We start from the raw sequence: 23642 nt of genomic DNA on the forward strand, positions 1-23642 counted from the left end.
CTAACAGGCATGGAAAGAGCAATGGGACTTTCTCACTGCATCTGGTGTCACAGAAAGGTCCCCACTGTTGCTCAGTGGCTACCTGGAACAGAAAAGGAGAGAAACCCCACTTTTCCCACCCCAAGCGTTTTACCACGCCCCCATCACCTCAGACTTGTGGCAATCCTCCTGTCTCCCCTGGGGCTACATGGATGAGTTTGTCACTATAATGCAAAGACGCCACAGCAGCTTCCGACATAGGGACTAGAATGAGAAGAGCCAGCAGCAGCCGGTGTGGTCCGGGACACCCTCCCTGTCTGAGCTCAGTAAACACTCTGTGATCACTTTAGAAACTGGCTAAAGGTGGTGACTCACCTGTAATCCCACTCTGAGGGAGGCTGAGTGGGAGATAGCTCAAGACCAGTCTGAGCTGCAGAAAAGTCTTGGAGATGGGATGTAGCTCAGTGGTACAGTACTTGCCCAGCATGCACAAAGCTCTGAGTTCAATTCCCAGCACCACACAAGCCAGGTGTGGTGGTGCACACCTGTAAACTCGGCACTTAGGAGTGAGGCAGGAGGATAGGAGCTCCAGGTCATCCTCAGTTGCATAGGAAGTTTGGGGCCAGCCTGAGCTACATGAGATAGTGGGTGTGTGTGGCGGGGGCGGGGGGGGAGAGAGAGAGAGAGAGAGAGAGAGATCTGCCTCTCCCCACTTTCACCCCCCAAATAGAAAGTAAAAGGGGGACCTTGGTAGTACCCAGCATGTGGGGAAATGAGGCTAGGTAAGCGTCAACATTAATGAGCTCTGAAATTAGGCTGACCATGCTAAATGCCATTGAACTGTGTTGGCTTTTGTTTTATATATATATATATATATTGCCCTGCAATCTTCTCAGGTAATTGAAAGTGTGGCTCAGTAGCAGGGGCTTGCCTGGCATGTGCAAGGCCCTGAGTTCTATCCCCAGCACCAGAAATGAAAGAGGGGAAGAAGGAGAGGTGAAAAAGGGGAGGAGTGGGAAGGGGAGGAAGAAATTGATGGCAAAATCAAAACTCAGAGTGCCCACAATGTACCCAAGTGGGAGGGGCCCATTTTCCAGATAACACAGGTGAGGAAGCCAAGGTACAGAGTGGCAGTGACCTGTCCAAAATGGCACAGCCTGTGGCTGGGCTGCAAGCCACCAGCCGGCAGTGGCAGGCAGAGTTCCTGGAAAGCAAGCGGGTGGAGTTCCTCCTAGAGATCAGAGCAGCTTGGGCAAGATCCCCTGGTCAAGGTCCCCACCCTGGTGGAGGGAACACCCCCGGCGGGGGCGGGACGTGTCGGCCCTGAACACTGGGTTCTCTTGTAGGTTTGGTACAACCTGTCCTTTGAGTTTCCTGTCGCCTCCCCTTGTTCCCCTCGCCCAGCCCTGGATGAGCTGGTCTTGCATCCCCAAAGGCAGGCATGGGGGCATCCTGAGGGCGCCTGAGTGGAAAGACTGGCAATGTTTACAAAATCAATCCCCTCCTTGTATACTTTTTTTTTAATTAAACAAGGTGGTACACAGAGCAATAAAAGTTAAGACACAAGGGAGCAGCTGCAGGGATACCTATCTCTGGAAGGGGCTCCCCTGCCACCTCCCTCCCTCCTCCTCCTCCTCCTCCTCCCCCTCCTCCTCCTCCTCCTCCTCCCCCCCTTCTCTGCTTTGCTCTCTTCCTCCCTCCTTTTTCTTTTTCTTCCCCTCTCCCTCCCTTCTTCCTCCCCCTTTTTTTCCTTTTCTATCCCCGTTTCTGCAAACATTTACTGCACACCTGCTGTGTGCCAGGCACTTTTCTGAGCCCCCAAACACAGCATGCACTGAAAAGGCCCTGCTTATATTCTAAAGGGGCACCCACATCTGCTCCTGTGAGGGGTGGGCTCCCACGTCTGCTCCTGTGAGGGGTGGGCTCCCACGTCTGCTCCTGTGAGGGGTGGGCACCCACGTCTGCTCCTGTGAGGGGTGGGCACCCACGTCTGCTCCTGTGAGGGGTGGGCACCCACGTCTGCTCCTGTGAGGGGTGGGCTCCCACGTCTGCTCCTGTGAGGGGTGGGCACCCACGTCTGCTCCTGTGAGGGGTGGGCTCCCACGTCTGCTCCTGTGAGGGGTGGGCACCCACGTCTGCTCCTGTGAGGGGTGGGCTCCCACATCTGCTCCTGTGAGGGGTGGGCACCCACGTCTGCTCCTGTGAGGGGTGGGCTCCCACGTCTGCTCCTGTGAGGGGTGGGCACCCACGTCTGCTCCTGTGAGGGGTAGGCGGCTTCTTTGTGGTCCAGGCTGTTTCACAGGCTGCTGAGAATGGACAGCCCATCTATCCATCTTGTCACTAGAGAGATGCCTCTCTCTCAGGCAGCCCCCAGCCTGACTCCTTCCCAGCAGTATAGCCGCCACCCAGGCCACCAGGCAGTGGAATCCACCCTGGGTCCCTTTCCCTGGGGAGCAGGCATCCACCTCCAGGTCCCGTCCCCTGAGTTCTCTTTCTGCAGCCTCTCTGCTGTCACCTCCCTCCCACTGTCACCCACAGCTATTCTGGGCCTCAGGTCCCTTTCACTTTCTGCTCTGCTCTTCCTGCTCGGTGGTTCCCCGCCCTCCTCTGCTCCTCCAGCCCCCTCCCTGCTGGCCCCAGGTTCTGCGTGTACCCCTGTCCCCGCTGGCCCCAGTGCCTGTTAGAAACCGCTCAGGGAGACAGCTGCAGAGTACAGTGAGATCTGGGTTTGAATCCCCCCATGCGTGCCTGGCCATGGGACCCTGACCCACCTTGAAACCCCAAATCTGTCTGTACCACCTGGTGGGGCTATGGAGGCCGGAGGCTCCTCTGCAGACTCCCTGGGACCCTCCAGGATTTATGCATTAGCTCAAGTCTCAGCACATAGTAGGAACACAGCACACGCATGCACGCGCACGTGCTCACACACACACGCTCCATGGGTTGGGGCACTAAGGAAAAAGAACAACATCCCTGGGGAAGTCACTGAGCCACCCCTGGGTAGGATGACCTTGGCCAAGTCCCTTCCCTCCCTGTGCCTTAGTTTCCCTATGAAACACCTGTACTAAAGAAGAGTGTCCCTGCCAGGCAGTGGTGGCACACACCTTTGATCCCAGCACTTGGGAGGCAGAGGCAGAGCTCCAAGTTCAAGGCCAGCCTGGTGTACATAGTGAATTCTAGGACAGCCAGGACTTCACAGAGAAACCCTGAGTAGTCTAGAGTGGCCTCAGCTGAGAAGCTTCATCCAGCTGCATATGGCTTTGTGTTTCACAGAGGCTGTCTCTGGCTGGTTCTTGTGGTACTTGTGGCTCCAAGAGGGCAGGTAGGAGCCACAAACCCCTTAAAGACTAGGCAGGATTCACTAGTCCTCAACCAGTTGGACAGAGTAGCAACATTCAGGGATAGGACACAGATTCAACAACTGTGTCCCCGCCTCCTGTCTTCTTTGGGGACAGAATCACACTATGAAACTATGGCCTAAAACTTATGTTCCTTCTGCTCCAGTTTCCTGGAAGCTGGGACTAGAGTTGTGTGCCGCCACACCTGTGGACTACAGCTGTGTGCCGCCACACCTGTGGACTACAGCTGTGTGCCGCCACACCTGTGGTCTACAGCTGTGTGCCGCCACACCTGTGGACTACAGCTGTGTGCCGCCACACCTGTGGTCTACAGCTGTGTGCCGCCACACCTGTGGACTACAGCTGTGTGCCGCCACACCTGTGGTCTACAGCTGTGTGTCGCCACACCTGTGGACTACAGCTGTGTGCCGCCACACCTGTGGTCTACAGCTGTGTGCCGCCACACCTGTGAACTACAGCTGTGTGCCGCCACACCTGTGGACTACAGCTGTGTGCCACCACGTGGGCCTGTGGACTACAGCTGTGTGCCGCCACACCTGTGGACTACAGCTGTGTGCCACCACGTGGGCCTGTGGACTACACTTGTGTGCCGCCACACCTGTGGACTACAGCTGTGTGCCGCCACACCTGTGGTCTACAGCTGTGTGCCGCCACACCTGTGGTCTACAGCTGTGTGCCACCACGTGGGCCTGTGGACTACACTTGTGTACTGCCACACCTGACATTTTCCTGCCTTTTCTCTCATTTCCCTCTTTTCCTTCTCTGGGATCTTTCCAGTTGTGTCTTCCCAGGCTTCTGCTGTAATGATTGCTTCAGCAATCCTCTTCCTTGTCCTTTTTCTCTCTCTGAGGCTTCCTTTTTCCAAACATCTGGTCTTGTTTTGTGGATACAATGTCTCCTGTTTCTTTAAAGACTTTGCTTCCTTAAAGATTTCTTACTCCCTACATGGACACAGGTTTTTTGGTTTTTTTCACAGAATTTACTTACTTAATGCACAGGGTGCACACTGGTGTCACAGCACATGTGTGCAGGTCAGAGACATAGCTTTCCTCCCACCATGCAAATCCTGGGGGTCTATCTCAGAACTGGTCCACCCTCTGCCCAGCCGGCCATCCCCCTGTCCCAAGCCTCAGGTAGTTTATGTATTTGGTATACTTGGGGACTAAAGATGTAGCTCAGTTGGTAGTGCTTGCCTATTATGCACAAGACTCTGGATTCCATCCCAGTACTACATAAACCGGGCATGGTGGCACATGCCCGAAATCCCAGTACCGATAAGTGGAGGCAGGAGGGTCAGGAGTTCAAGGCCATCCTAAGCTAGTATATTTGAAGCCAGCTTGGGCTACATGAGACCTTGTCTCAAAAAAAAAAAAAAGTGTATTTGTTAAGGGTCCTGGTGGAGACTGGGAGTGCTGATAGCCTCCTGAGTTATCCCTGGGTATCCTTGTGATGACAGGAGGTGTAGCACACAGTGCTACAGGCAGGCCTGCTTTGCCATCAAAGCACCTATGATGTACCAGGCACAGAAATTAAACCAGAATTCTGCCCCCAGGAAACACAAGGCCACAGCAGGAGCTATTTGTCACCCATGCCACATTGGGGCATGAGAGCAGATCTAGTACCAAGTCCACAGGGGATGCTGCCCAGGCCTCTACAAGGCACAGGACACTCCCCTGCCCAGGAAAAGCCCTGGTTTAAGAGGCCATACTCTGGAATGACCTCCTGGGAAGGAGTAGAGAGTCCCCAGTTCTTGGCACCCTCAGTGTGTCAGGGGCAGCAGGAAGACCTTGTCCCGGCGGCCCCGTAGCCATGGTACTGCTGTTTAGGGAGTTGAAGCTGAGGCGGCCATGCAGGGTGTTATGGGAGTTGAAGGCACGCCTCCCTCTTCAGCCTCTTGGGGAAGGCAGGGGTGGCAGCAGTTGCCTAGGCTCCAGCCTGCCTGACGTGGGTCCCTACCAAGCCGTGTGACGAGACCAGGCCACAAGAAAGAGGTTTCAACAAGCGTTATCGCTTCCTGGAACTCAGCCTCTGAGACTTCCCCGAAGAAGACCGGCTGTGCCTGGCGGGTGGGCAGGCTGAGCGCCCCAGGGACCACGCTGTCCCCTTCCTCCTCTGCTGCCCCCAATCTCATCTCAGTACCTGGAAATGCAGCACCCTCCTACTCTGTGCCCCAAGGGATGCCAGCAATGGCTCCAAAGGCCAGGGTAGGTACCAGTCCAGGACCTTTTCCCTCTACCCATGGAATGCTTAGGCCTGGCTGAGCCAAGGCAACACCCCTATGTGTCTAGATGCCCACCTTTACCTCTGGAACTCTGAACAAGTGCTCAGGGTATTCAACAACTAGATGTGCATAGATTGGTCTCAGTGTTACTGACAGAGAAATGGGCCTATCTCCCAAACATTCCATCTGGCCCACCAGAATGTTGGCACCCCTACAAGCGGCATCCCCAGACAGGCCGTGCTTTCAAGTTCTGTCTGGCAGAGGTAGGACAGCTCAAAACTGCAGGTCCAGGGTTTCATTATCTCTGGGTGGCTATGATGGCTCTAGAATAAGTCACTTCCTGACTCCCCAGTTAGCAGATACCTGGGTTAGTCTGACTCTCCTCCAAGGCAAAAAGCTGCCGGCCCTGTAGTGGGCTTCCTTAACCAGCTCTAGGAAGAAAAGACTCATCATGTGGCCCAGAAGGCTTCTGAAGAATCAAATAAGGCTCTGTGAAGTGCTTGGCACAGTACCTCATATGAGAAGGTCCATAAAGATCAGGCCCGTGCTCAGGTGTGGTAGTTCAGACCTGCAACCCCAGCTCGGAGCAGCTGAGGGAGGACTGTGCATTCCAGCTGACTGAGCCCTTCCAGACCCTCTGAGTCCACAGCTTCCACTGACTGAACCCTTCCAGCCTCCCCTGCCTGAGGCTTAGTCAGCGTTCGTATGAAGTGCCCTAAAACTAACCTATTTTTTTTAAAGGGGGAGGGGTAATTATAATAATAATGTGGAAATTTTTTCCAATGAGAACAAACTACATTATGTAAACAACCATGACCCAGGAACGGTGAGGCAGGAGGATCAGGAATTCCAAGCCCAACTGAGCTCCATAGTTATTCAAATTCAAAACAAAAGCCAATCTGCAAACAACAGTGGAAACAAGATAAAGCAAACCCAGCGGAGCCTGGTGATGTGAGTGTGCCAGTCCAGCTGCTCCAGAGCCTGAAGCAATTCAAAGCTTGGGCTACACAGAGAGAGTTCAAGGCCAGCCTGGGCAATTTAGTGAAAACCTTATTTCAAAATTAAAAAAAAAAAAAAAAAAAAAAAAAAAAGCGGTCTGGGGCTGTCACTAAGCGGCAGCCTTTGTGTAGTGTGTACCAGGCTCGGTCCCACCCAGCACCTAAAACAATGAGGGTTCCATGAAGACCCATGTCAGGTGGGCAAAACCAGAACCTGTGTTCCAGATCCTCTCTGCCGCAGACAGCTGGGCGGGCAGGCGGCAGAGACTTAAGCTCCTGCCATAGGGACCTGGGCTTTTCTAGACAGAGGCCGCTTGCCTGGCTTCCTCGAATGAAACCGGACTCCATTTCCTGCCTTGGCCCTCATTCCCGCCAGGCCTGACTGCCATCCCTACTGCTCTGTGAATGGATTCCACAGGCTTGGAAGAGACAGAAACATCACTGAGACTAACATAACAGAGGAAATGACGAACGAACGAGACAGGGATATCATGGGGCTGACAGGCTCTGCTGGATCCGAGAACCCACACAACGCATGCTCCCCAATAGAGGGAAGATTGCTGTTAGAATTCTCAGCAGGACTGAGGATCGTGGCTCAGTACTGTGCCCTCTCAGCATGCATGACACCTGAGTTTCATCCCTAGCAGTACCTAAACACAGCATGGTAGAATGAGTAGTCCCAGCACTCTGGGAGTAGAGACACAGAGGATCAAGGTCATCCTTGGCCACAAAGAGAGTTCAATGCCAGCCTGGACTATGTAAAACCCAGTCTCAACAAAACAAAGTGAAACAAACACGTGAAGAAAGTGCCAGGGAGATCTCTCATTAGTCCGCCTGGGTGAGATGTCTACTCTGAACTGGGGCATGAGGAACTTTGATTGACCACGTCTGGCCATGTCCACCTGAGGCGCAGCGCTTAACAGCTGTGGCTCCATTCGGGACCATGATAGCACACATGGCAGGCTATCCTGAGTGCTGGGTGATGGCACAGCACTGGAGCCTCGGTTCCTGCTGTCCTTGCCACTTCCTAGAGACACAGGGCAGAGACGGTAAGACCAGGTTGGTACTCTTGGGAAGGAGGGGGTACTTTCAAATTCAGCAACCCCAGCTCTGCCTGTGGGCTTGTCTGGGCCTTATTTCCCCTCCCAAGAGTGTGTTCCCTGGGGATGTTGACAAAGATGTAAATGTCCCAGGTGGGAGAGTCATAACCAAGACCCAGGGTTCAGCTTGGGCCCCCCATAGGAAAAGCTGGACATATATGCTCCTCTGAGCCCCTGGCCCTGCACTCACAGAAAGAGAAAGAGGCCAGCTTCTAAGAGCCACCTGAAATGGGGAGAGAGCACATGGTTCTGTTTCCAGCTCTCACATCCCTCCATCTTTTCTGATGCTGTCCCCTCTGCCCAAGATGCTCTCTCTAAAGAGGTGAGCTTGCCAGCAGACTCTGCTGCCCCATGTCTCCCAAGCTTCCCACACTTCCTAGTGCCTTACGGGGGCCGGACCTGGCGATTCCCAATCCATTTCCTTCCTGCCAAGCCTGCGAATGGCTCAGACCCCAGTGACTGGCACACGGGGCTCAGAGTAGACGTTTGCAGGATGGATGTTTGACCTCCAAGCTTGCTGAGGACTACCCTACTCCAACAGCAGCCCCTGGCTCTCTTTGCTGGCACCAAGATAGCTGCCAGGGAAGGGACTGAGCTGGGGAGGAAGTCCAGACTACCACTGCAAGCACGGGCAGCTGATTTCTAAGAAACCAGCCGAGGGACAGGAAGGTCTAGGCAAGGCTCTCAGGGTGGTTTTGCTTTCAGTTTTCAGAGGTCAGAACCGAATAGGTGCCCAGACTTCTTGATGAGAAGAAGCACAGCGGGCCCTGCTTTATGGGTCCAAGGCTGCAACCAACAGATGCTTCTGGACCTGGAGCCTACAAGTCTCTGATGGCTGCCACACAGCCCAGAGTCAGGCACTGGAGAAAGTATCTTAGGGACTGTGGACTGACTGTCACCATTAGGTCCCTTATCTGGTTGCCCTTTATTTTATCTATGCCCAGGATCATTAGCTCACTCCTTCATTTATTCATGCCCGTGGCCCTCCTGACAGCCCATACTCCTCCCCCCAACGTCCTGTGCCCTCCTGATAGCCTGTAACCCCCCACACACACACGTCCTGTGCCCTCCTGACAGCCTGGACCCCCCCACACGTCCTGTGCCCTCCTGACAGCCTGGACCCTGCCCCACACACACACGTCCTGTGCCCTCCTGACAGCCTGGACCCCCCCCCACATGTCCTGTGCCCTCCTGACAGCCTGGACCCTGCCCCCCACACACATGTCCTGTGCCCTCCTGACAGCCTGGACCCCCCACACACGTCCTGTGCCCTCCTGACAGCCTGGACCCCCCCACACGTCCTGTGCCCTCCTGACAGCCTGGACCCCCCCCACACGTCCTGTGCCCTCCTGACAGCCTGGCCCCCCCACACGTCCTGTGCCCTCCTGACAGCCTGGACCCCCCACACACACAACCTGTGGCCCTCCTGACAGCCTGGACCCCCCCACACGTCCTGTGCCCTCCTGACAGCCTGGACCCCCCCACACGTCCTGTGCCCTCCTGACAGCCTGGACCCCCCCACACGTCCTGTGCCCTCCTGACAGCCTGGACCCTGCCCCACACACACACGTCCTGTGCCCTCCTGACAGCCTGGACCCCCCCACACACACAACCTGTGGCCCTCCTGACAGCCTGGACCCCCCCACACGTCCTGTGCCTTCCTGACAGCCTGGACCCCCACTCCATGCACATCAATTTTTTCTTCTTCCACTCTCTACTTCCCTTTCCTCCTTGTTTTTCCTTCTCCTCTTCCCTGTTTCTCCAACATTTCCTGCTTCCTCTCCTGTATTCTCCATCCTTCCTCCCTCTCTGGTCCCCTTGCCTCTCCTTCTTTTGTTTCCCACCCACACACTTCTCCAACTTCCCCACCTCTTCTTGGTTCTGAACTTCACAAACTTCATTGCTCGGAAGAGACAATTTTTGTATGTTTATTTTTTGAGATAGGGTCTCATGTAGCCCAGGCTGGCATCAAATTTATGCAGTAGCAGAGGATGATCTTAGTGGTGCACACCTTTTGTCCCGCACTCAGAAGGCAGAAGCAGGCGGATCTCTGTGAGTTCGAGGCCAGCCTGGTCTACAGAGTGAGTTCCAGGACAGCCAGGGCTACACAGTGAAGTCCTCTTTTAAAACAAACAACTTCGGATCTTCCTGCCTTTCCCTCCCAAATGCTGGCTTACAGGTGTATACCACCATGCTCCATTTATGTGATGCTGCTAGGAAAACCCCCAGGCAATAAGAGAGAGTGCATCTCAGGTTCAAGGTGATGTTTCCCTGCACTACACATTGAAATAAGCATTTAATCAGTAAGGGAACATCTGTGCATCTTATACCTCACATAGCACCTGATCTTGGGGGTGTCAGTGTCTTCTTTATCTATACACCCCAGTTCATCCCCGCCCCTCTCTCCATTTCCATTTCTATCCTCAGTTTAACCCTTCTCCTAAATCCCATGCGGAGTTCTCACTCTATTTCCAGAGGACTTTCTTTGTACCGGGTATACTTCTAAGCCCTTTACAGATATCAATGCTGGTGTCTCCCCAACCATCCCACACTTAGCTAGGGAAACTGAGGTACAGAGCTTAAGTAAGCATGTTTATCAAGTAAAGTGGAAAGAGACATCCTCTGAGAGCTCACAACTGTCTACAGAGAGCCAGGCAAGCCTGGTGGTGACTGGAGCAAGGAGACCAGGATGAGAATGACGGGGGCAGGGGTGGAGGAGGGGACTAGACCGGACATGGGGGCCGGATTGGAAAGATCCTGCTTGGGCACCTGGCAGTCACTGCTGGAGTGCTGTGGGGTCAGGTCTCTGGGTTGCAATGTTCTGTCTACTTTAGACTTGCTGTAGAACATGGAGAGCGCCTGGCCTCTCCCAGCTTCATTGTCCTCATCTGTAAAATGGACAATAACCATACCTACCAGGTAGGGCTGGGTCAGGAAAACAGCTGGCAGCATTTATGCACAACGCGTGTGTGGCAGGAGGTGATGCATCTCACCAGGTCTTTGTGCTCAGTCCTCTGTTTCCCACGTCACTGGGCCTCCGTCCTCAGTCCTCTGGCCCCATCCCCCATCCCATGGCTTGCCCGCAGTGGAGGGGTCTGCCTTAACGTTCCCTGTCACCCTCTGTCCCATACACCACCCATCTGGCTGGGATTCCTCTCAGCCTCCAGACCTAAAGACTTCCATTTTGAACCACCTTCTGAAAACTGTGGTCGTTCCTGTCACCAGGCTGGTGGGGAAGGGACTCGGCCAAGGTGAGACAGTCAGATGGTTCCCAGGCTGCGTTTCATTTTCAGTGGTCCATGCGAGAGGTGAGGAAGAAAGGTCCTGAGCTATTGAGCATGTATTCTGCACCACGATGTTCCTAGGTGCTTCTGTAGCCCCTTTGCTTTGTAAGCTTGACATGATCTCATCTTGTCTCAAGGTAAATAGCTACTGTTTACTTGGCTTTATCCTACTTCAAGAATCCTCAGACTTCTTATTCTCTCTCTCTCTCTCTCTCTCTCTCTCTCTCTCTCTCTCTCTCTCTCTCTCTCTCTCTCCTGTGTGTGTGTGTACATGCACATGTGTGAGTGCGTATGCATGCATACACCAGTGCAGAGGCCAGTGTGACATCAGATGTCACATCAGTCACTCTCATCTGAGTTTTGGAGACAGGGTCTCTCATTGAGCCTGAATGCCACTGACGGACTGAACAGTGGACCAGTGAGCCCCTGGGGTCCTCCTGCCTCTGTCTCCCCCCACTGGGATGACAGACACCTCCACCATTGTGTGTGGGTGCTGGAGATCCAAACTCCAGACGTCAGGCTTACCCAGCAAGCACTTTACCCCGAGCCAGCTCTGCAGCCACGTTTCCTGTTGTCACTGGAGGTTTTCTGCTCAACTCAGGCAGTGAGTCCATTGTGTCTGAAACACCCCTCTAGGTGGATGTGGAGGGTGGAGGGTACGCTTGTAATCCCAGCACTTGGATAGGGAGGCAGGAAGACCAGGACTTCAGACCAGCCTGAGCTGTAGAGTCATTTCAAGGACAGTCTGTGTTACTTGAGACCATGTCTCAAAAAACAAAACAAACAGAACAACCCTACATCTCTGACACTTGTTAGTATGCACCTTGCTTCTTCGCTTCTTCACTGTGAAGCATGTAAAGTCCTCAGCCTCTCACAGCCTCAGCATCTAGTGGAATGCCAGGCAGAGCTGGGTCAAGACAATGGCTGGCAGCATTCACTCCATGTCTTACACAGACAGCAGAGCCAACTGTCTCAGCAGAACTTACAACACTGCCCATTAGTGACTCTGGCCTTCCACACACGCCATGATCTAGTTCCCTTGATATAACATTTCCTTAAGGCAACGACAGGAACCTCATCAGGCTAGGGCTGGCTCAGTGGGTGAGGTACTTGCCACGCAAACGTCAAGCCCCGAGTTTGAATCCCTAGTACTGACAAAAGCACCCATCTGTAACTCCAGCCCCGGACGTAAGAGACAGGTGGATCTCCGGACCCCGACGCCCAGACAGTCTAGTGGAAACAGTGAGTTCCAAATTCAGTGAGAGATTGAGGGAGAGTGATTGAAGAAGTGATTGCATGCAGGCAAATGTGCGCGCACGCACAACACACACACACATACATGCGCATAACTGAGTAATAGAATGACTAGGACTTGGATAGATATTGCCACATACACAAGGAGAACCGGAGGATGCATGATTAGCTTAGAACTTCACATGAAGGAATGGGAGAGAAGCAGGGCTGCAGAGTTGGACCTAACCCGGGTGTGACGCTGGGGTCCGAGCTCTGATGATTAGATCTGTTCCACACTGCTCTTCTGAGGGTGGTGTGGAACACCATGCTCAGATGACTTAGGACAATGCCATGTGACAGCAAGCCAGGAGGCCAGGACGGGACCTGGTTAGGGCAGCTGGCACGAGGCACAGTGATGATTAGAGCTCCTGGATTTGGGGCTTCGAGGAGTTTGCTTTTAAATTGCTCAATGCCCGTGACCTCTGTAAGCCAGGGCAGAGGACATATGCTAATTGAGCCTGATCCTGGTTTTATGAATGAGACCACTACAGCCCGTCAGTCAACAAAGCCAGATCTCAAAGCCTGGGTCCTGGCTCTCTCTGCCCCTCTATGCTGTCTCCTGAAGTGGAGCGTCACTGGGTAGGGGCCTTTTGCGGCTGAGTCGCCCAGGCCCCACCCACTCTTCTCCTTCACCCTAGTCCAGCTGCACTCAACTGTAGGAGAGAGTGTACGGCTCGCCCACAGGTCCATGCAGGTTCCCGGGTAGGGCCAACTTTTCGTGTCAGCTTCCAGGCTCCACCCTCACAGACTGCCTCATGCTTCCTGGGTTCTGGCTCACCATCATCTGCACCTATGGGTCCTCTCCAGCCCACCAGGGTCCATTCTGGCAGCTCTCCCAGGCTTGACTCTGACAGTCTTGCAGGTAAGCCTGTGTTGGCTTCCTGGGCCTGCACTGTGGGAAGAGTCAGGCTAGGGGGATAGGGTCTCTGGGCTTTGGCTGGCCTGCGGACATATAAACCCTCAGCCCTATTACCTGTAGTGAGTAGGATCATGATCTTAGCATCGGAAGCCTCTAGGCCCAAAGGCCAGCCCTGCTGTCCACCCACCAAAACGGGGCCATTCCTCAGCCTTTTTGAACCTGTTTCTTCACAACAGAAGCTGGTCAAGCCTAGTACCTGGTAGGTAACAATAAACAGTGCTAACCTAAAATAGGAAAGGCCAGGTATGGTGGCACACACTGGTAATCTCAGAACCCAAGGGGCTGAGGCAGGAGAATTATGAGTTCAAGGTCATCATCCTCTGCTATAGAGCAAACACTTTCAGGTGTCTTTTTATTTAACATTGTCTGGGAGGCTAGTAGCTTACCTCATTTGCGGGTGAGAAGGGTTTGTGACCTGTTACATGGCTGGGGGAGGTGTTGTGGAATATTACTTTAACTATGTAAAGATGTAGAGCAAGTTCCAGGACAGCCAAGGCTACAGAAAAACCCTGTCTCAAAAACCTAAATACATACATACATACATACATACATACATACATACATACATGAGGGTTAGCGACTGGAGAGAGGGCTCAGTGGTTAAAAGGTTAAAAGCCAGTATTGCTCTTACAAAGGACCCACGTGCTGGTCAGTTTTTGTCAACTTGACACAGAGTCACTTGGGAAGGAATCTTACTTGAAGAATGGCCTCCATCAGATTAGCCTGCGGGTGTATCTGTGGGGGCATTTTCTTGATTAATGATTGATATGGAAGGGCCCCCACCCACTGTGCCAACTCCTGGGCAGGTGGTCCTGAGTTATATACATATAGGAAAACTGAGCAAGGCCGTAAGCAGTACCCCTCCATTTTCTCCCTCCAAATTCTTGATTGAGTTCTTGGCCTGATTTCACTCAGTGATGCACTCAGGATTAAATAAATCCTTTCCTCCTCCAAGTTGCTTTTGGTCAATGTTTTATCACAGCAACAGAGAAAAGCCCAGGACAACCTGAGTTCGATTCCCAGTACCCACATCAAGTGCTCACAGCCATTTGCAATCTAACTCCAGGGGATCGGAGACCCTCCTTTGACCTCCAGGACACTGTTACTCATATGCACATACACATAATTAAAAATAAAAATAAATATTCTAAAGGGAGTGTGGACAGGAGATGGCTGGTTATCATCACTCTGACCTGGTGTGGCCTCCAGACGTACCCACTCTAGGCCTTGGAAGGAGTCAAGCAGGCTGCATACACAGGCCCCCATTCACTCCACAAGGGACCACTGGTGCAGGGAGCCAAGCAGAGCTGAGCACAGCCCAGTAAGTGCGGTGACATCATCAGCCGGCAGCCACTGGCTGAAACAGGATTTGCCTGGACCAATGCTTTCCTTAGCCACCTACCACAGCTGGCACCTACCAGCTACACCTTAACAACTACAACAAAAAAACCCACAATGGCCCGGAAGCAGGAGCTGGTGAGTATTGGGCCAAAGCTAGGCAATGACCCCCTAAAGGCCTCGGGTCTTCAAGCCTGTGGACTTCAGCCCATAGGGGCTCGCATAACAGGTATGGAGCTGCTGGCCCATGCTGTGGTGCAAAGGCAGGACAGGATGGGAGATGTACCAGCATCCCACAGTCACTTGTGTGCCTGAGACCTGTGGTTCCCGTAAGAGTTGTGGCTTAGGTCCCAGTTCCAAGTTCAAGGTGCCACGTTGGGCACTGCTGTTCCTGTGTGATTTGCTTTGGTGAAAATAGTACTCCTTTGAGGAACCTTGAAGCTCCCCCAGAATCAGGCTGAGCCCCCCTTCCTTGTTATTCTAGACACTTTCAGGGTGATGTCTTCTGGAGGCCTGGCCAGCTGCTGCCCAGGGGTGTGGAGCAGTCATGCAAGTGTCCCAGGTCACAACTACCTGTCAGTCCCACCCACCCTCCTTCCTGGTCCCCAACGGGCTTTCCTAAGTTGGGTCCCACCGTGCTCAGGTGAGCATTGCTTCAAGGATCCCCTTACTGTGTCCTGGGATTCTGTTCAGACCCAGGTGCCAAACAGACTCACTCTTGGGGTTTTGAGAGAGGCCTGCCAAAACTGGCCTGTGTTGGGCTTGGCCTTCTGCTTCCCCTTGCTGTTAGCTTTTTGGAGCAGATGTCTGACCAGGAGTGACCCTAACAGGCAGGAAGCCCAAACCTGTGCTATCAGTACTAGCTACCTCAGGCCCTCTCTACCCAAAGGCCAGAGGACCTGGTCCCAACAGAGGGTGTGTCCAGGCTCCCAATGCAGTCCTTACTGAGACCTGGGCCCTGCACAGCACAATACGGCCTTCCCTCTGGGGGAATTATGTGGTGAGCAGAACCAGGTTCTGCTGCGGGGCGTTTGCACTTGCCCATTATGCCTTTTCCCCATCTCTCCTGGTCAGTTCAGATCTGTCACTCCAAGGACTCTTGGATGACCTCCCTGACATCTTCCAGTGCCACTCACCGCCAGCCACTGTTAGTTTTCCTCCGAGCACTGCCTCTTCTGGCAGTATCATTCCTTTCTATTTTTCTGGCACTCTCCATGAGAACAGAGCCCAGAAGCCCTCTCCCATTCATTTCTTAGAAGAGCATCTGAATCGGGTAGTGTTTACTGTTTCTCAGTATATAGCCCAGGCTGGTCCTGCCCTCTCAATCCTCCCAGACTCCACTTAGTGTTTATTATCTGGACCTCCCAACATCCTCCATTGAGCACCTACACACCATGGTTCTGTGCTAAGTGCTTTATGTTGGACACTCCACAGAAGAGGCTTGCCTGTCCATTTCATGACCAACTCCTAGGGTCGAAGAGAGCTCACAGGATGAGGGGAGGCCCAGGAATGCATTTTCACGGGTTTCCTCCCTCTTCTTTCCCTCCCCATCTCTTAAGAAACTCAGCTGAGTGGTGGTGCAGGCAGGAGGTACAGAGGCAGCACTTGGGAGGCAGAGGCAGGTGGATTTCTGAGTTTGAGGCCAGCCTCATCTACAGCGTGAGTTCCAGGCAGCTAGGGCTACACAGAGAAACCCTGTCTCCAAGAAAAACAAAAAGAGAGAGGAGGGGGCAGGGGGAAGAAACCCATCTTTCTGAAAACAGGACAGGCCTGCCACTCCAAGGCCTGGCCGCCACTCTACACCTTCCTACACTTCTCTGAACCCTTTCTTCCGTCTCAGTAAAACAAGGACCACAGCTGCCAGCTGTGTTGGCTTTTAGGGTGGCCTCACACCTGTGTGTGTGCGTGTGTGCACGCCTATGCAATCAGCCCCACACTCCACTGGCCCCCTACTTGGTCCCCTCTCACTTTTCATTCTTGTGCACTGACGTGAGCACCTGCTGAATCATGAGGCTGAGGTTTGAGGGCCAGATAGAGAATCTGCACCCCAGGGAAGCCACAGGGCGACAGACACACAGACACTGGAGTGCAGCTCCCAGGGGCTTTTACGTCACCTTTTGTATGTCAGGATGGATTTTTTTTTTTAAATGACTCATAAAGGGAAGAAGGGGCCAGCTCCAGGGAGTGTGCGGGACGGGAGCTTTATTCCTAGCTGTTCTGCCTCAGGCTTTTACAAAGCAGTGGGTCAGTGATTTAGACTTCTGTGGTGAACACAGAACTTGTCACCTTTTTTCAGACCAGGAAATCCCCCTGGCATGCTATAAAACTACCTGCCAATTCAACCTATGCTTGAAGGAGGGCCTGCCAACAGTACCATGGTACCAATCAAAAGGCCCAGGTGATCCGTGCCAGTGTGGGAGCTCTTCCTGCCTTCTGGCCTATTTCCCAGGGGTAGGGGTTTGACTCCCAGGCAGGTCCGAGTATTAAGCAGGGTCTTCCCAGCTAGTCCTCCCGCCCCCACCCCCACCCCCAGCTCTAACTAAAGGGTCTGCAAGGTGTCTCTAGTATTGTCACTTAGTCTCGCCCTCATTAATTTATACAGCAGGGGCAGGGCTAAAAAAAAAAAGAAGAAACAGAGGGCAAAACAAACCCCACCTCCCTGAAGGACTGGCCACCCTGGGCCTGGAGGACTCTGGACCTTCTAAAAGCATGTCCCCCTACAGGAATCATGACAACTCCTGAAGATGAAGTGGGACATGTTTAGCACCAAACTCTGCCGTGACTCAGTCCACCAGTTCCTAGCCAGCCCATCTGCCTCAAAGCCAGTGTCCCGGGTCCTTTCTGGTGCCCCACAAGTGTCCTGAAACAGCCCTTCCACCTGGACTCCCGCCACCACCACGGCCTTACAGAGTTGGGTCTTTCAGAGGCCCAGAGAGGCAAAGGGAATTGCCCCAGCCACCAGCAGCACCAGGGCCCCTGCCACCACAGACCACAAAGCAGCGCTCTGGCTCCAAAAAAGTACACAAGGCAGAGAAGGGTGGGAAGCGACAGCCAGGCCAGCATGGCTCATCATCCCCTCTGAAATACTTGATGGCTTGCAGAACCTGCCACTCCTTCCAAAAACTCGGTGAGCCCTGGCCGCTCTGCCCCACCCTCTTCCTGGAAGTAGTTGTGGTCAGAGAAGCACAGAAGTTTCCTCTCTGTCATCCATTTCAAACTGATGCTGGTGGACAGTCAAAAGGGCCCACCTCGCCACCAGGAGTGGCCTGGCACCAATTACCTGTCCCTCGGTGTTCTCCTCTGTACACTGGAGACAAGGCAGTACTAAGTGTCAGGGGCTGTCCCTGTAGGATTCGCTCAAGCAGGGGTAGGAGAACCAGGCTCAGATACCCAGGAGAGCTCGGACTGGAGCCGCCATCTTTCCAGACACACACCAAAACTAGCCTGACAGTTTGGTCCCCAGCGCTGGGAGGAGCTGTGCTGCCCAACCCCCCAGCATCCCCAACCACTTCAAGAAAAATCTGCATTACCACCACCACCATCCCCTCCCGCGCGCCCCCCGTCCCCCGTCCCCAACCCAGGACGTTTAGCCAAAGCATACGCTCTAGAAATCTTTTTTCTTTAAAAAAAAAACTTTCATAATAAAGTTTATTACCTAAACTGGCTGTAAAAATATAAAATAGGGTATTCTGCACAGCAGAAAAATGAAGCCAGAGACCCTCCCCCACCCCTGGTTTGTGCAAAGATACTGGGAATATGTAAACATGGAGAGGTAGGAGTGGAGTTCAGGTCCTGGCCCCAGACACAAGCTGCTACAACCAGAAGACCCGGAGGGAGCACCAGTAGGGGAGGCCCCCCCGAGAGGCGGGATGGGGTCTCCGGCCAGAAGCCGGAGGCACCTCGCCCTTCACACCCACTCCCTCCGACCCAGGCGGGGAGGGCTCCCACGTGGTTCCAGGAAAATAATAATAATAATTAATAAGAAATAATAAGGCGCCCCCACTTAATGCTGCGGGCACGGCGGCGGCCGGTCAGATCTGGAAGGGGAAGGAACTCAGGTAGTCACGGAGTACCGGGTTAAGAGGGATGCGCGCCAGGTTCTCGCGACCCACGGCGGCCACGATGCGCTGGCGACACAGCTCCTGCAGCGGCCGCACGCGGCGCTGGCGCAGCGGGGCCCCCAACATGCGGCGCGGCGCCGCCACGTAGTGCTCCAGCAGCTCGAAGAGGCAGTCGAAGGTCTCGCGGCTGCCGTCCAGGTGGAAGCGGCCGGCCTGGAAGTGCACGCGGATGCTCGTGGGGCCCGAAGCCATCTTCACGCTGAGTGCGAAGAAGCAGTTCCGTTGGCGACTGTCGCGCACCAGGAAGGTGCCCACGGGCTCGGCACGCAGCCGCTCGTGCGCCCCGTGCACGCTCAGGGGTCCCCAGTAGAAGCCGCAGGCGTCCAAGAGCGCGCTGGTCCGCGTGATTCGTCGGTAATCGGAGTGGGAGCGGAACGTGCGGAAGTGAGTGTCGCCAGGGGCCGGAGCCGGGACCGCAGGGCAGGGCCGCGGACGCGCGGGGGCCGCCGGCGAGGACGAAGACGAGGATGAGGAGGACTCTGGCCGCCGTCGGGGCTCTGCTGCCGGGGAGATCGCATTGTCAGCTGCCACCTGGTTGCGTGCTACCATCCTATACGAGGGGCCAGCCGTAGGGGTGGGCCATAGCGTCCGGGGCTGCGCTGATGGGGGAGACAGAGGCAGTGAGCCGGGCGTCCGGGTGGCGCTGGCCGGCAAGCGAACCCCAAGGAGCCAGGGCGGAACGCGGAATCCGCCCGGAGCCTCTGAGCCTCGGTGGGCTCATCTGCGAAGTAGGCCGTTCCCGTACGTGGAACCCTTCCAGGCTGGCTGTGGAGCCCAGCCTCCCCGCGCGCGTGGAGAAGGGGGCGTGGAGAGGGGCCCGACTCCCCGCCGTCCCCGCTGGTGGCTCGCCGCCCAGCGGCTGCCGCCTGCTGGCCACGCCGGGGATTGGAACCCAGGCGGGATATCGGGGCTCAGGGCCGGAGAAGAGGCGCAGCCGACACCCCGCACGCGCCGGGGCCCGCCTGGGCGAGCCGGTGGGGCGGGAGGGCGCCAGAGGCGTGGCATCCACGACCCCACCACGCAGTCGGCGAGGCCAGTCCTTTTGGGCTCTGCTCCCCTTACTCCCATGCCCTCCCGCCTCCTCCTCCGCCGCCCCGGCTCACCTGGCGGCGGGACGCGGGGCGCCGCGGCTGGGGTCTCCGGGGCGGCTGTCGCGCATGCTCCGGAGCCGGGAGCCGTGCAGCTGCCACGGCTGCAGCTCACTCTAATGCTGCCCGCCCCTGCATCAGGCTCTTAAAACTGGCAGAGGCCCCGCCCACCGGTCCCGCCCACCGCCGCTTTCCGTTTCTCTTTCGGGCCAGTCTTTCGGGTCCGCTCTCTGGCCTCTTGCGGCTCTCTCTGGAGAGAAGATGCTGATCCTGTCCCTAGGCTCGGTCTTGTCTCGCACCTGCTTGATTGGGACCTCGGCGTCCTGGGGTTCTGGCTCCTCCCGGAATCTTCTGGTCGGTGTCTGGGATGGCCACCTTACGACCGCTCTTTTGCTCTTGCCACCTTCGCCCCACATCCCTGCAGCCGGCCGGGTGGGATGCTCACGCGGCGCTGACACGCCTCCTCCCCTCCTGGTGTCTGCGTCCTCCTGGTCAGGGCTCCGCCTCGCCTGGAGCCTGCGCCCCCCTAAGAAGCTCCTTCCTGCCAGGGTCCTTCCCGCCCAGGACCCGGAGGCCTTGGCAGTCTTGGCCCATCTTGGAGTCTGGCTAGGCAGTCCTGGAGCCCGGCGGGGCCGCCGCCCTCCCCTGGAGCCTCGGAGCCGGGCGCGCGGGCCCCTCCCGTCGGCCACCCGGCCTGGCCTTGGCTTGGGCTTCCCAGGAAGCGGTGGCCTGACCGCAGAGGCTTCAAAGGAAGCCTAAGGCAGTGCGGGAGGGGCGCCCCCGCTCCCGGCCGAGTTCCTCGGAAACCGGGTGGGGTTGGGCTGGGTCCCCAGTGGCCTGGACTCACTCTTCTTGCACTCCTACTACGTGGGCAGCTGGAGAAACTGAGGCCCGGGGCGGGGCTATGATTCACAATGGCTGGGCACCTCCAAACGAACCCAGTACGAAAAAAAAATGAGGCTTTCTCAGCTGTAACCCCAAAACTCTGCCTCCCCACCCTCACAGACGGCCTCAAAGCTCCAGCAAGCATCTGCCTGCACAAGGGCTCCCGTGCTCCGTGTACACCTTGGGCTTGGGATCGAGGCGGTCAGACCTATCATTAGGACACTGTGCGGTTTCGTGATTCAGATTGTCCTGGAAGGCCAGAAGTAGGTGCCTGGCTGGTGGCGATGTTTATGAATGAAGGCGGGTGAGGAGGTTCGCGTGCAAACTTCTGTGTTTCGCGGTGACGCACACTGCCCTCTACAGGCTTCTCTCAGATTGCTGCCAGTCGGCTCGTCTGAAGCTCTGCACTGGCCAGATCTTCCTGGTCTCCCTTTCTCAGTATCCCCAGACTGTGCCCAGAGCTCCACTTTTCCTCCTAAGTTGTGTCCTTGTCTTGAGCTCCTTGGTAGTGGTCACTGACGTCTATGGAGGGATGGGAAAGAAGATGCTGAGCGGTGCTGACCAGGGTCGGTCCACATCCTTGGTGAGTGATGGGGGTAATATAGTGGGTAAAGGCTGGGCTTAGGCCCAGGTTCTCCTCCAGCTAAGCCTCTTCTAGCCCATGTCCTTGGGCATGTGATTGCATTGCCTCTCTCAGCTCTACGTATGTGTCCATTGCCCCGGTTACAAACTACTCCATCTGAGAGTGCCTTCAGGAGATGTGTTGGCCACAGGCACATGACCTTGTCCTTTGCGTTTCTTTTATTATTGAGATAGTGTCTCATATAGCCAGGATGGCCTTGAACTGGTCCTGCCTTTATTTCCCAAAACCTGGGATTACAGGCAGGCATTACCATGCTTGGTTTATGCAGTGCTGGGAACTAAACACAGGGCCTTGTGCATGCTGGGCAAGCACTCTAAAATTAATTCCATCCCTGTGTTCCTTTTAGACACCCCAGCCAGGGAGTAGAGCATGCAAAGGGAAAACGGTGCGCACAGGAGGGCTGGCACCGCGGTGGTGGGGAGGTGGCGAGGCTCCTGCAGGTCTCCCTGCCAGGCTCCTGCAGGCCTCTGCACAACCCCCACGTGTCCCTCACCCCTGCACTGCTTGCTTGCTATCCATCCTTGGAGAACATGCTTTCCTGGTCTGCAGGGGGTACCAGTGGTGCAGACTGCCACACTTCGGATGGCCATTGTCTCGCTGCATCCTTAAGCTTGGGGAGGCTCCAGGGTCCAGCAAACGAGCCCTCCATCTTTCCTGCTGTGTCTCCCAGCCCTCTGAGTCTCAGTTTCCCTTGTACCCTGACACGGTGCAAAGTGCAAAGTCTCTGGATGCAGACAACTCAGTTTCAGTTTCTAAAAAGTTGTGAATTCAAATCAAAATGAAACCAAATCCAGAAGGAAAGAGAAATGTGCTGAGTAACATAGGATCATAGGTGTGCAGAACTCGGGGCTTTGGAGCTTCTGTTTGCCAATATGGGTCACCTCTGTCACAATGATAGAGGCCACCTTTCTCTAGCTGTGGGGGTGGGGAGGAGAAACCATTTCTTGGTTTCTCTTTCCAGCTTTGACAATGTTGTGCTGGGAAACGCTGCCCCTAGTCAGTGTATGTGATATTGAAAGCTGTTTGCCCAACACTCCTTGGCGGGGAAGGGAGGGAGGGCAGGGAAGAGTAGCCAGTGCAAAGCCCTGTTGTAGGCAAGTTCACTGGGGCCACTAGTGACCAGGAAATGGGCTGTTGAAGCAACACACACAGGAAGTCAGGATAACTTTCAGGATCAGTGCTTCCTTGGGAACAAGCCCTGAGCTCTCAGTGCAGCTTGTGCCACGGGCACAAGCAATAACCATTGTTGGATAGAGATACTTTAGAACAGACTCAAGGAACAGACTCAAGGATAATCTTCCAGGGTACACGCTTTAATCAATGTTGCATAGAAATTGCTGCAGTGACATGTTCCTGTAAGATCAGAGTCCTCCCAACATTCACCTAGTGATGGCTATCTCCGTTTGGGATCAGATGGACACAGGAACAACCTGGAGTGTCTCACTTGTGTCTTCTCCCTAAGACAGGAATGGGAAAGAGGCCTTTAATACTAGCATCCTATCAACTCTCTCCATCCAGAGCCAATGCTTGTCGTTCAGCCAGCCAGCTGCCCTTCTGGGCAGCCTTGCCCTTCAAGGAGACCCCACTGGGCAGGTACCTGAGCTACACCTCTTAGCTCGGTGTGTCCGCTTCCGCCTCCTCACCACCTTTCTCTTGTTCACCTTCCCTTCCAAGGTCTTCCTGTTCTTGGAACAGCTGCCGCGGTGGCTGGACCTTGGAGTTGAGTGTCGGGAGTGCATGGCTTGTTTGGAGTGCCTCGGTGGTGGCCTGGGGTTCGGGCTGGAACTGGAGCTCGGGTGGCTTGCCTGGCTGCAGCTCCGGCAGTGATGGCTGCAGTTGCACTGGTTACAGGTGTGATCTTGGGACCGAGAGGAGCTGTGGGGGTGGGAATGGGTGGTGGAAAGGCTCTGCGTCTTGGTGTCCATGGGAGGCCACACTTGGAGGGGCAGAGACCTCCTCCTCCTCCTCCTCTTTTTCCAGCAGGCCCAGCTTTGGGGAGTCCCCACAGCCCCTGGTTATATAGCTGGGCCAATTATGATGGCACAGGCCACAGAGGGTGACAGGTATGGCAAAGCTCTGCCCCTCACCCTCTTCCCAGGGTGGGGCAACTTTCAGGGCCCTGTGGGTCAGATTGTGCTGAGGCCACATCTGCTCCCTGTGTTCACGTCTGCATGGTCCAGCTTCGCAATGGGGACGATAGTCGTTGCACCCACCCCACAGTGACATTGGGAATTTTAATTTAGATCATGAGGTTAGGTGAGGAACAGTCTGCAGTCAGTGCTTCAAGGCCTCTGGCAGCTGCAGGATTCTCTTCCTTTTTGCCTGGCCTACCATAACAGCTGTAGCCAGTGGGTGGACAGTGGTGTGCCCTGGATTAGGTAGCAGAGTGACTAGGGGTTGGAATGGGCCCACCT

At 55.1% G+C, this 23642-nt stretch overlaps 3 protein-coding genes across 3 annotated transcripts in view; 1 reads left to right on the forward strand and 2 right to left on the reverse strand.

The window, feature by feature from the left end:
- Positions 1 to 18102: 18102 nt before the first annotated feature.
- Positions 18103 to 19821, reverse strand: Socs1 (suppressor of cytokine signaling 1). Its single transcript, XM_052759468.1, has 2 exons — positions 19716 to 19821; positions 18103 to 19211 (listed from the first exon to the last, which is right to left on the reverse strand). The coding sequence occupies exon 2, from the start codon at positions 19159 to 19161 to the stop codon at positions 18523 to 18525; it is 639 nt and encodes a 212-aa protein (XP_052615428.1). The 5' UTR covers positions 19162 to 19211; positions 19716 to 19821; the 3' UTR covers positions 18103 to 18522.
- A 1237-nt stretch (positions 19822 to 21058) lies between these two features.
- Rmi2 (RecQ mediated genome instability 2) overlaps positions 21059 to 23642 on the forward strand; it is a 45434-nt gene continuing 42850 nt past the window's right edge. Inside the window, exon 1 of the transcript XR_008222618.1 lies at positions 21059 to 21168. The gene's annotated coding sequence lies outside the window, so the exon portion shown is untranslated. The remainder of the gene's footprint in view (positions 21169 to 23642) is intronic.
- Positions 22789 to 23167, reverse strand: Tnp2 (transition protein 2). Its single transcript, XM_052759472.1, has one exon. It carries the CDS (start codon positions 23151 to 23153, stop codon positions 22800 to 22802), a length of 354 nt encoding a protein of 117 aa, XP_052615432.1. The 5' UTR covers positions 23154 to 23167; the 3' UTR covers positions 22789 to 22799.

This window comes from Peromyscus californicus, unplaced genomic scaffold (genome assembly GCF_007827085.1).
Source record: "Peromyscus californicus insignis strain IS unplaced genomic scaffold, ASM782708v3 Scaffold_3__1_contigs__length_106647218, whole genome shotgun sequence".
Taxonomy (NCBI): domain Eukaryota; kingdom Metazoa; phylum Chordata; class Mammalia; order Rodentia; family Cricetidae; genus Peromyscus; species Peromyscus californicus.